At 41.9% G+C, this 12851-nt stretch overlaps 2 protein-coding genes across 2 annotated transcripts in view; one reads left to right on the top strand and one right to left on the bottom strand.

Annotated features, from left to right (window-relative positions):
- SARC_10072 (hypothetical protein) overlaps positions 1–7491 on the top strand; it is a 9643-nt gene extending 2152 nt beyond the window's left edge. Inside the window, exons 2-13 of the mRNA XM_014295894.1 lie at positions 123–260; positions 681–825; positions 1573–1754; positions 2156–2285; positions 2706–2879; positions 3150–3289; positions 3501–3623; positions 4281–4450; positions 4684–4804; positions 5390–5663; positions 6265–6545; positions 7188–7491. Coding sequence (XP_014151369.1) covers positions 123–260; positions 681–825; positions 1573–1754; positions 2156–2285; positions 2706–2879; positions 3150–3289; positions 3501–3623; positions 4281–4450; positions 4684–4804; positions 5390–5663; positions 6265–6545; positions 7188–7373 — 2064 coding nt within the window. The 3' untranslated portion in view covers positions 7374–7491. The remainder of the gene's footprint in view (positions 1–122; positions 261–680; positions 826–1572; positions 1755–2155; positions 2286–2705; positions 2880–3149; positions 3290–3500; positions 3624–4280; positions 4451–4683; positions 4805–5389; positions 5664–6264; positions 6546–7187) is intronic.
- Positions 7492–9416: 1925 nt separating this feature from the next.
- On the bottom strand, positions 9417–10390 carry SARC_10071 (hypothetical protein; the record flags this gene model as incomplete). The annotated part of the gene is made up of 1 exon (XM_014295893.1): positions 9417–10390. The coding sequence occupies one exon, from the start codon at positions 10388–10390 to the stop codon at positions 9521–9523; it is 870 nt and encodes a 289-aa protein (XP_014151368.1). The 3' UTR covers positions 9417–9520.
- Positions 10391–12851: the final 2461 nt, after the last annotated feature.

The following is a 12851-nucleotide window of genomic DNA, read 5'->3' as shown; positions in this document are numbered from 1 at the left end:
ACGTATACGACTATATACGTATAAGACTATGTACGTATTAGACTATGTACGTATAAGACTATGTACGTATAAGCACAGGATGGTATTCGCCAGGCTAACGTCTCTCATGGGTCTGGTTGCAGCGGATCGAAACGTTTGAGTACCACTTCCCAACAGAAGAGGAGGAGCAGACGATGACAGCAGTGATAGTATTCCCAGATGCCCAACTGGCACACCGGTCAATGGTGAACATCAATGGGCAGACCTTGAAGGGGTCCAAGGTAGGTATGGCTGGTGATATAGCTCATATAGGTGTCTAAGGTAGGTATGGCTGGTGATATAGCTCGTATAGGTGTCCAAGGTAGGTATAGCAGGTAATATAACTCACATAGATGTCTAAGGTAGGTATAGCAGGTAATATTACACATAGACGGGCACTTGAATGTGTTGTTTGTATTTTTTACATACACGTCGCTGCATGTTACAGATTGTGGTGGTTTGACTTCCTGTAGAAACATCGAATACTGAGATGGATATTAGAGTAGACTTGTTTATATTTCTGTTCGTGTATGTAGAAATATATGTTCAAATATGTATATATATATAGTTATAGTTATAAATATTCAGGCATATATTCATATATACTAAGGTGTGCATCCCATGCGTACAAACACTAAGACAATGACTTCTGAACACAACAGTTAGTGGCGGTACTGAAAAGCAGAGACAAACAGAGACAGGAGCAGAGACAAACCAAGAAGACTTTGGCCAAGTCGCTTGTGATTGTGCGTAATGTCGCCTTCTCTGCCACCAAAGAAGACTTTGACGATCTCTTTGGAACGTGTGGTATGTTGCTGTGGGGGTGTTCTCCATGCACCTGTAGCAGTGCGTGTGTATGTGTGGGTGTGTGCTTGTTCGTACAAGTGGATATCTCCGAGAATGCGTGTGTAAGTGGATATATGTGTCGTTATGTATATCTGCCTATCTATTTATAAGCGTTTAGGCTTATAAATGTATATGTTTATGTGTACCTTCAGTGTATATACTTTTTCACTGGCCAGTTCACTACATGCTGACAGCACTGAGTGCTCAATTACTGCAATTCTCGGTGGGTTGGCAATGTTTTGGCTGTCACATGTGTGGTGCGAAGGAAGTAGTAATGTATGTACTGGATTATCATAAAAGTAGTAAAGAAACATAAAAAGTAGTATTGTATGTACTGGATTATCAAAAAAAGTAGTAAAGAAACATAAAAGTAGTATTGTATGTACTGGATTATCAAAAGGCAGTAAAGAAACATAAAAGTAGTATTGCATGTACTGGGAAAGTAAATTCCAAACTACAGGTGGATCATACAACCACACACCATGTGTATACATATTTGCTGTATGTGTGTGTAAATGTGGGTAGACATATATAGTGCACTGGATTATCGGCTGTAATACACGGAAGCGAAAGCTTTATTCACTTCGTATTTTCTCATATATATATAATATGTACATATATATAATCCAAGCTTATTACAAACATAAAACCCTATACCCTACCTGTCCAACCAGACTCACATCAGACACTGCCTTGTCCTTCCCATAGGCCCTATTCTCGACATCCGTATCCCCGTTAAGGACGATGGTGTCACCAGCCGAGGGTTTGCGTTTGTGCAGTATGCGGCGTATGCAGACGCACTGAAGGCCGTTGAGACACTCAACGGGCAGAAGATCAAGAACCGCGTAGTGGCTGTTGATTTTGTATTACCCACAGACGACTACAAGAAGGTGTGTGCTGTGGTGTGTTATGGTTGTCGTTATACTTACATAGATGGTATTGATGGTGTGTGCTGTGGTGTGTGTTATGGTTGTCTACTTACATAGATGGTAATAAAGGTGTGTGCTGTGGTGTGTGTTATGGTTGTCTTCATAATTACATATATGGTATTGATGGTGTGTGCTGTGGTGTGTGTCATGGTTGTCTTTACACTCACATAGATGCTATTGATGGTGTGTGCTGTGGTGTGTGTCATGGTTGTCTTTATACTTACAAAGATGGTGTGAGCTGTGGTGTGTGTCATGGTTGTCGTTATACTTACATAGATGGTATTGATGATGTGTGCTGTGGTGTGTTATGGTTGTCCTCATACTTACCCAGATGTTACTGTCCCGCTCATATGACTGCGTAGGCTAAAGACGCACAGGAGAGTGGCCAGGGTGTGGTAGAAGAAGAGCAAGACACAAACGAAAGCGCGCACAGCGACGCAGAAAGTGACGTTGGTAGTGCCAGTGAGGGATCATCAGATGACGACGATGCAGGTAGGTAATACGAAGGGGAACAGGATGTGTGTTATAACACACTCAGGTGTGTGTGTGTGCTTTAGCCTGAGGTGTATGTGTGTGTTGTATATGCACTCAGGTGTGTGTGTGTGCTTTAGGATGAGGTGTATGAGTGTGTTGTATATGCACTCAGGTGTGTATGTGTGTTCCGTTTCGTCACGTACGTGTGGGTTGTACTTGTTACGTGAATACGTGAGGCTGTCGAATGGTCACTCAACTTAGACAGCCACGTGTGTGTGCTATGACTTTCGTTTAGTGCCTTCGTGTGATTGGCAAGACAGTCCAGTGAGATTTCATTAATCCGGATCCCATCAGTGTAGAATATGTTGTATCTGTATCTCTTAATCCTATTGGCGTACAATATGTGCTATAACCAACACTCGCTTCTCATTGGCGCAGAGAGTGGCAGTGAAGAAGACTCCGGCGACAGCGACGACGACAAAGACACAGCGAAGCCCACGACACAGAACGTCAAACCACAACGAACGGACGATGTGGCAGAGATGTGCACTTTGTTTGTGCGTAATGTGCCCTTCACCGCATCAGAAAGCGATTTGCGCATGGTACTCTCGGGTAGGTCATGTGCACATGGGTGGTGGTCAATGCGTGCGTGTGTGTGTGTGTGTCTCTGTGTGTGTGTGTGTGCTGGGTTTATGACATTAATGCGCCGTGAACATCATCCAGAATGATCTAGGACTATTCTACTTTTGCTTGCATGTACCACGTGTGTATCTGTATAAAGATGGTATATATATATATCATTCGAACCCAATTTGTTTGTCCTATATCAATTGCATTGGCCTAATCCTGTCCCATTGCCTTCTCATTCTCCATACGAAATAGCCTACGGACAAATCAAGATGTGTAAACTGGTGGTGGATCGTGAAACACAACGGCCCAAAGGCACCGCTTTCGTTAAGTTTAGTGACCCCACCAGCGCAAGCTTGGTTATCAGAGAGGCGCAGAAGGCCGTCACAGCTCAGGTATAGTCACGTGTGCATGTATACATATGTGCCTGTGGTACATATACACATAAATGTGTACGTATTGGTTTGAATATATAGTTCAGATAGAATGCATATACCTCATCTGCTTCCTCAGTGCGTGGCTGTGCAAGTCTTATTCACACATATATTTATCTACCCCAGCCCATCACTTTGTTTACTAAACTATAAACCCCTGAACCTTAATTAGGTGTTCTCCGGTGGTAAGAATGGTAAGGCGAGTACAGTGAGTGATGGTGGTGTGCAGATTCAGGGTCGCTCACTAAACATCACTCTGGCGGTGGACCGACAACAGGCCACTAAGCTCGAACAGGTGAGTGCTGGGATGCATGTGATGTGTATGCATCGCGCGTGTATGCGATGTGTATGTAGTGTGTGTGTGATGTGTTTGTAGCGCGCGCGTGTGTGTGATGTGTATGTAGTGTGTGTGTGTGTGTGATGTGTATGTAGCGTGTGTGTGATGTGTGTAACATGTGTGTGAGCATAGGTGCGTCTGGCTATAGCACCTGTCATCGCAGTGTGGCTGGCTGTTTCTAATGTGTCGTTTATTTTCTGTGTCGTGGTATGTAGTGGGTTATATGGGGGTGTGTTATGGGTCGTAGGGTTTTGAAGTTTTACTGTTTTAACCTTAAAACCCTAAACCCAGCAGCACCTACCTACCACCAGCAAGTGCCTCGTTTGCCCGTCAGCTGTCCCGTGGCGTCTACTGTTCATTTGGGTTGGCTTCGTCTTGCTTACCCTCATATATCATTCTATGCATGCCTATCCACTCACACGCAACAAACACCAACTACCCCCTCTGAACGAATGCCCACACTCAACAAACACCAACTACCCCTTCTGAACGAATGCCCACACTCAACAAACACCAACTACCCCCCTCTGAACGAATGCACACACCATACAAACACCAACTACCCCCTCTGAACAAATGCACACACTCAACACCCCTTGCACAATACCACCACAGCAACAAAAGGGCGACGATGCTAATCTAAAGAGCGACAACCGCAACATGCGACTGGCACGCGAAGGTTACATCAGCAAAGACGTTGCAGCCGCATCCAACGTCTCACCAGAGGACGTCATCAGGCGACAGAAGGCGGACAAGGAGAAGTACGCCAAGCTCAAGGACACCAGGTACGTGCACGAGGCTAGGGATGGGGGGGTGTATGTGCTATGTATATGAGGCTATGTATGTGTGTATATATATATACATATAGTATATATGTGTGTGTGTAGGGATGAATATATAGCATTGCAGCTGGTCGTGCCTGTCTGCTTTCCTTTGTGTATTTTGTTCACTCGAGGAGTTCCATACTCCCTTTCGCAATCCAGCATATTAATAAACCCTACTCTCATTCTATTTTTAGATACTTCGTGTCACCGGTGCGTTTGGTGGTCCGGAACATTCCCCCCAAAATAGATGAGCACGAGCTGACCAAAGTGTTCGACGAAGCTGTGATCGCCGCAGATCCCTCAGCGCAACCAAGGGTATGCAGTTGCTAGGCAATTCTGAACCCTAAACTCTAATTCCTGAACCCTAGACCCTGAATCCTACGTACAAGTGTAGATGGACACTCAAGGCTTGTATTAACATACTGCATGACAAATAGTACCGAACATCATGCTATGAATTTAACTGTCATGCGAACACAAAAGATTTTCACGCTCCAATTCTTCAGGCGCTTCATTGATCGAGGTTTAGGGCTTTAGGGGGTTTTGACATCTGTATGTGTATGTATATATATATATTGATGAATATCTGTATGTATGCATAGAAAGTACTATATATATATATATTATTTTTTTTTGTAACGTTAGGGCGTTAGCTTTTATTATGTATATATGCATCATAACAAGTATATATATATATATTACATACAAGGTTTTAAACTTTAGGGTTATTACTGTGGAGTCCCATGAACTGCATCCCCAAACGCCCATTCCCAATGCATAAATGCACACTTACGCACACATTTGCTCGCATCATCCCATCGCATCCAACCCACACATATATATATATATATACGTATCCTCGCGCAATCGCTCACTCACCCACACCCTCGCCCACCACAGAGAATCGTCAAGAAGCTTAACCTCATGCGCAACAAAGAGAACGTAACAGGACAGACCATCGGGCGGTCACTGGGGTGGGCGTTTGTGGAGCTCTACTCGCACGAGTATGCGCTAGCCGCCTTACGAGCCACCAACAACAACCCACAGCTGTACTCGCAGAAGAAGCGCTTGATAGTCGAGTTTGCGGTTGAGAACATAGACAAGGTGCGTGTGTTGGAGGAGCGCAAGGCGAAGCAGTTGGAAGACGCTGGCAAGGCACCTCAGGACACCAATGGTATGTACGTGCATGCGCATGTGTCCGTGTGCGGGGTGTTGGGCAGGTATATATGGTTGTTATGCGCTTAGATGTGTGTTGTGTGTTGTATTAACTGCAGGAGCGTTAGAGTTAAGGGTTTTACTGAGGCGGTGATGATAAGACCTGCGTGGACCTCATGCGCATAACATACGACACGGTGGTCACGGCATTGGGATTAGATGGAGTCCATCCCACAGTATGTTGTAGGTGGTGGTGCTTGCACATAGCTGTCGTTCGTGGTACGTAACACCGTCCATCTGTCTTGTGGCGTGTTATATCCTCAACCGCCTCACCTCGGATCTCACGCCACAGGTTAAGTAATAGTGGAAGAGGCATAGCCAACATCCTCTGACACACCTTACAGACCATGTGTAGATAAGACAGGCATGCATATCTCTGTATATACACACACCCCTCTGTATATGTATAAGCAGTGCGTGTCCATGTATATGTATAAGCAGTGTGGGTCCATGTATATGTATAAGTTATGCCCTTACGTGTGCACGCGTATGTGTGTATAGCTACCGCCTATCTCCCATGCTTAACAGTATCGTTACCATCCACTCATCTACACCATCAGATAAGCCACAGCGCGAGCCGAAGGACCGAACTTCCTTTAAAGACTTTATTCTCAAACGTCAAGCAGCCAGACAGTCCAAACGCGCTCAGCGCCAAGGTAGTGCCCCCAACACACACACAGCACCCGCCACAGGCACAGCTATGAACACGCACGCACACGCGCAAGGTAATAAGCGCAGTCGAGTACACAGTGAAGGAGGCAGCAAGGTAAACAACAAACGGGCCAGAGACGACGGGGCAAAACCATCCAGAGACCATGGCAAGGACGCCTTCCTGACTGAGGTGAGGGGGTGGTTGGAATATGTGTAGTGGTGGGTGTGTGGGAGGGTTGTTGTTGTTGGTATGTGCGTAGTAGTGACTATAATAAGGACGTCTTCCTGACTGAGGTGAGGGGATAGTTGGTATATGTGTAGTGGTGGGTGTGTGGTTGGGTTGTTGTTGTTGTTGTTGGTGTGTGCGTAGTAGTGACTATAATAAGGACGCCTTCCTGACTGAGGTGAGGGGGTGGTTGGTACAGGAAAGCGTGGATAGACGAATAATCGTATCGTGTGTATTACGCACTGTATTTAGTTATATGCCTCTTTTGTACTTAGGATGTATATCACCTGCCCCTCTCAGGCCCCACAGATGCCATAGACATGCACCACCATATAAAACACTCCTATAATCCTAAACCCTAAACCCTCTGATTGTCACCAAACGACATTTTCCGAGTGTCTGCGTTGTACCTCTGGAGTCACCAGCAGATGCTCTAAGCAGTAGTAGTGACTAGTAGCAAACAGTCCATAAGCCGCATGACCTGAAGAGTACTAATAAGGATTTTAGAGTTCTAGAGTTATGTATACGTATAGACATGCCGTGAAATCTGATCCGACTGCAGCCCTATCCTCCCCGTACTCATGCGACTATTTCCTTATTTGGCAGGCGCAAACCCAAAAACCCGTCAGCAAGAAGGCAAAGCGCGATAGCAAGACACGACAAGCGGCACAGAGGAACGAGGCCAAACTAGACACGCTGGTGCAATCCTACAAGCAGAAGCTGTTTGGTGAAACACCCGCGTCTGGAGGTTCGGTACTAAAGAAGGATGCTAGCAGTCGATGGTTTTCGTAGAGGCACGGACGGATAGAGTGGGCAAGGATGGATGAGGAACCTAATCTGCAGGCGTGGGTTATGGAAATAAATTAGTATTAAGTTATACATGAAGAAATTAGTATAAAATTATGTGAACAAATAAGTATACAGTTATACATGAACAAATTAATATATAGTTGTAAATGAACAAATTAGTATAAAGTGTACATATATACATGAATAAATTAGTATACAGTTATATTTACACGAACAAATTAGTATAAAGCTTAAATATATCCATGAACAAATTAGTATACAGTTTTACATGAACAAATTAGTATCTAGATATACATAAACAAATTAGTATAAAGTTTATATATATACATGAACAAATTAGTATACAGTTTTATATGAACAAACTAGTATATAGTTATACGTGAACAAACTAGTATAAAGTTTATATATATAAATGAAAATATTAGTACAAGTTATACGTGAATAAATTTATAGTATTTAAAAGATATATTTGGAACGATCAATGCAATGACCATGTACTTTGATAATTGTTCTATATCAAATAGAATGCCCCTGCCAACGCAGAGTTGTACCCAGTCATACGATGCCATAGGATGTTTGCTAGCGCGTAAGCCAATCACCTTGTTATTCCTTTGTGATTACGATCGTCGCTGTCTAGTGCTTGCCGCAGCTAAAGTAGTTTGTAAACTGTTTCAGAGTTTGTGTGTTTGACACATCATTGCCATGGTTATCTCACTTCATCAGTGCTACTAGGTATATATGGTAAGGATACTGCTCAACAGCGTTGGTTCAGATTGTGGAATAAGGAAGAAGTATCGTGTGATAGCGTATGCGGACTGTAGAATCAGATTGGTCTGATTCCGTGTTTAATAGGTGCCTGTAGGTGACATTGTATAATTGTCAGTAATTGCCAAATATGACATATCAATGGCAACAACCTCATACTTCACACGAGCCAGCAGGATAGGATGTACAAAAGGCTGATCGTATATTCTTTTGATTACATATATACTGTACACGAGTACTACTGACTCCTGTACACATGGTTTTTACTATGGCGATTGTATAATGTATCGATTCACCCAACCACATCCACTGGCGGTACATCGGTGTGCACAATGTAAGCCTATTCGATGACGGTTCACTGGTGTGCTCAAATACTAGACTTATCGATGGGTTTGAATGATCCGATGACTTTTTGACAGACGGGTGATTGATAGTCTTCCGAGCTCGCGGCTTCTAGTTTGTATGCCCAATGAATGTGCACTGCCCTTGTTCACTCACGCACGGCTGTATCGATTTCAATAGAGATCACCTCATGATAGGGTTTTGCTCGTTAGACAATAACACATAGTGAGGCGATCGAGAGCACAGATTGTGACGATGTCTGCTAGATTATCAACAACAACAAAATCTTCCTGGAATGCTCTGCTGCTTTAACAACAGTGGTATCAATCACGCTGCGGAGCATCATGCCCTAGAAAGATATTTCTATAGTGCATTCAGATACGCAGATGTATGTTTTACAGTGTCTATAAGGCACAATTACGGACATCATTCACAGAGCCTGGACTCCATGCCTATATCACTGAAACATTTGTTGTACACACTAATGCGCAGGCTGTTGAGCGACTATTGTCGGGCCGCTCCAATAATTGCTTATTAATAGTTGTAAATGTGTATGCTCGTATGCTGATGTTTGCGGGGCGAAGCGTGCAAGAAATATAAATTTCTACATCTACGATTGGCCTATCACTTCAGGGTGTACATTTATTTCGTGTGTTTAAGATGTACGACATAATATATATATGAGCGGCGAGCGCATGTATACGAGATATGATGCAATTCAATGAGGACAGATGTGGATGAATACAGAGGAAGATCACGAACATTATGGCGTTACATAATGCCTTTATCAAGCCCCGAATGCTTCAAAATTTGTAATAAACACAAAACGAATCCAGAAAATAAATAGCAATGGAAAAGGGCAGGATAGCAACAGACCCCAGTGAGACCTAAGTTACACTGAATATAGAGCAAAACATAGCCGTGAGTAAGTGACTTTATTCAAAACTATGATAAAAGCTCTGTTCGTGCTTGGATATCTTACCTAATTTCAACTTTTTACATATTGGTCAGAGGTGTACCCTTTAAACATCTACGCTGAGCATATCTACGCTGGCCCTTCCTTTCAAAGACTCTCCAAAAACGTTCCAAGAAGGCGCAGGAAGGCTTACTCGTCTGCGATTTCTCTTGTTTCGACCACCGTCTTTAACAAAGGATCCCCTGATTTTCTTTATCACGGCCTGCAACTTAGCGTTCTTATTTCGCTGTTTGACAAATTCCAGGGTATTCTCCAAAGGCACTGTTGAGTCCATGGGGTATTTGTGTGCTCCGTCCGAAAGTGTCTGGGTGGGGCTTTTCGAACAGTCCAAGACACATGCTTCAACTTTTCTTGGCAGGCAAACAGTCTGCTCCAACCGTATTGGTTTGTGTACGATATTGTACTCTTTCACGCGAGAGTTGGCAACCTTCATTCGGAAACACTCCACCGAACCAACTTCGGGTTGATCTATAGCAGCGTCCATTCCTGTACGAGAATTGGAAATCTTCATGCGAATACACTCCATTGAATGAGGTCCGGTTTGGTGCACACTAGCGTTTTCTTTCATGTGGGAGTTGGCAATTTTCATGCGGATACACTCCATAGAATCAACCCCGGCAATATTCTTTAGCTCTTTAACCGTCCGATGCATCTCTGATGACTTCTCCCGTTCCCCACTGGTTAACTGCGACATGAGATATTCTCGGGCACACCCATCTATTTGTAACCTAACGTTTGAAAGCTGATCTCTTTGTATCGTTAATTGTGTACGGGAGGCAAACTCCTCTTCGCCTTCATCTGGTAGAATCGGCTCAAGTATTTCACGTGCGAGCGATTCCAAATTTCTATCTTGTTGATCGACCTCAAATCGGGCGATTGCATGCTGTAAGAACGTTGTCACTACCTTTTGCGACATATTGATAGATGTTTTGATCAAACTTTTGAAGAATTATATATTTATATTTACATACAAATATATTATACGGCGTACAATATAAGATTTCTTAGCCTTTATACACAACATTATTGTTGGTCACAACAATATTGTTTGTATGTGCTTCATTTTATATGCTCAAAAAAAACATTGGTTTTTGTTCTTGTTTTGTTTTAAAAAAACAATAAAAAACAATAAAATTCTTGAAAAAACCCCCTCGGTCAACCCCTCGTCCCCTCCCCGTTGTTTCTGGTTCACAGACTCACAGTACTGTGAAGTGTGCAGTGTGAACTGTGAATGTGAACACAAAACATTCATGAGACCCAGCCACCCAGGTCCAAGGGCCTCAAGGCCTAAGCCCTCAGCCCTCAGGGCTCAGGACGCAGAGGCTCAGGCGCTCAGCCCACTCAAGGTTGACCGCTGCGGCTGAGGCCAACTCCAGTCTCAAGTCTTATCAAGTCTCAATTCTCAACCTACAATTCTCAACAAGTCTATTATATTATTTAAAAAAACAAAAAAACAAATTACTCTCAACAGTCACAATAGAAGTGGAGTCACGAATTGTCCGCTACTGCTACTACTCTCTACTTAAGTAGTAGTGTCTACTACATAGTCCAGAAGCCAGAAGGTCAATTTGGTCAAGTGTCAACATTCAACAATGTAAAGCATTTACAATATATAAGTATATATAAACATAGCCACTGAAAATTGAACAATATATAAAAACTTGCATTTGTTTTAGTATAAACATAACCTCTGAAAAAATAGTAGTACTCAAAAATAAGGGGTTTTTTTATTAAAATAACAAAGGAAAGAGGAACCCCCCAAAAGACTATTCACTAAATATATAAATATGTAATTATAAATAAAAATATATATATAAATATAAAAATTACACTAAATACAAGAATGATAATACTAATAGAAGTTATTGAAAATGAATATGAACTGTGAAAAAATATCTCTTGAAAAATAACTTGCTCTCCGAAATCCGAGAGGAACTCCAGTCACCGCGAGAGTGGCAGAGTTTGAACTCTAATGAGAGAGTACCAGTCAGAAGCAATTTTTCACAGACTCCAATAGTAATGGCAATCCAGTGTGAGCCATTTATGATTTATTGCAAATGTTTATTTATAAAAAACATATTTTCAAAAATAAATGGAAAAGTGAATCTAAAAATAAGTGGCCCTATGAAACAGTATTATTATATTAACTTATTTATCATGGGCTTATAGTACATCTTGGCCGAAGTATATACGATATGAACAGCATTCAAAGACTATATCTGTATCGTATTGGTTAAACCATTCATATCTCGTATTATCTACAATAATATTGATCGATATTATAGTTTTAAATAGATAATAGAGTCTCAAGTCTCTTATCTTTTATAACGCAGAATTCAACCAGCTTTTTAAGAAATCTTGTCATCACCGGCGTGGTCAGCTTTAAAAAAAGTTTAAATCCATGTTTCCTCAGCCCATAGTAAAAAAATTGATTCTGAATGAACAAAGGTATCCAAATATCTATCAGGGAAAATTCACCCAAAATAAATAGTGAATAATTGAATACTCTATTCTTAAGAAAAATATCAATCAAAAACAAAATGAGTATTTTACTATTTTCTGATAAATTTGAAATAAGATTTTAAAATGTAGAGCTTTTGAAGAAGTCAAGAAGGCTATCAGAGCTGGGGAACCCCCTCAGACAACAATGAAGGCGAAATGTCACAATCCCCTCTCGTCGCATAAATACTTCTTGTTCAACAATTCAGGGGGGAAATCCCTGTGTTATTTAGACCCTTTTCTGCAACTTCATTGTTTTGTTTTTTAAAAACAAAACTCCAAAAATTACTTATAAAAATAGTGTAATTATATATATAAATGTGAATGTTATGGATTAGGATATATTTAAATATTGCCGGTCCTCGCAGGGTTTAGCGTTCAGTTGCGCTCTACATGATGGTTGTAAATATAATATTTAAAAATATATATATAAGCTGTGCGCGTATATATTATATTTGTTATTTATATTTTGAAATACATACTGTGCTGTCATTTTTAAATTACTATGTTTGGCTGTGCTTTTGTGGTATAGGGATAATATTATTTATTTCAAAAATGGCAAGTATGTATGATACAATGTATGAACATATGGCTTACCCCCATCCTCGCTTCTCGACCGGATATGACGGATAACCAGGCCCTTCTCGGTATTTCGTACTCTGCACTAACCCATTCCGCGGCACTACACGGCGCAGACCCGATCCGTACCACAGAGGTGGGTACTCTACTTAGTAAGTCAGCAAGCGAATATGTGGAACATTCGATAGTAACAGTATTTTGTCAACACCGGGTTTTGAACGGGAATTTACTGACCACTTCTTCCCCTCAACCTTTCCTGAACCACTACAGCGACTATGAGAGGCATATCATATGTTCAT

The sequence above is a fragment of the Sphaeroforma arctica genome (genome assembly GCF_001186125.1).
Source record: "Sphaeroforma arctica JP610 unplaced genomic scaffold supercont1.1127, whole genome shotgun sequence".
In the NCBI taxonomy this organism is placed as follows: domain Eukaryota; class Ichthyosporea; order Ichthyophonida; genus Sphaeroforma; species Sphaeroforma arctica.
This window is presented reverse-complemented; position numbering and strand designations above follow the sequence as displayed.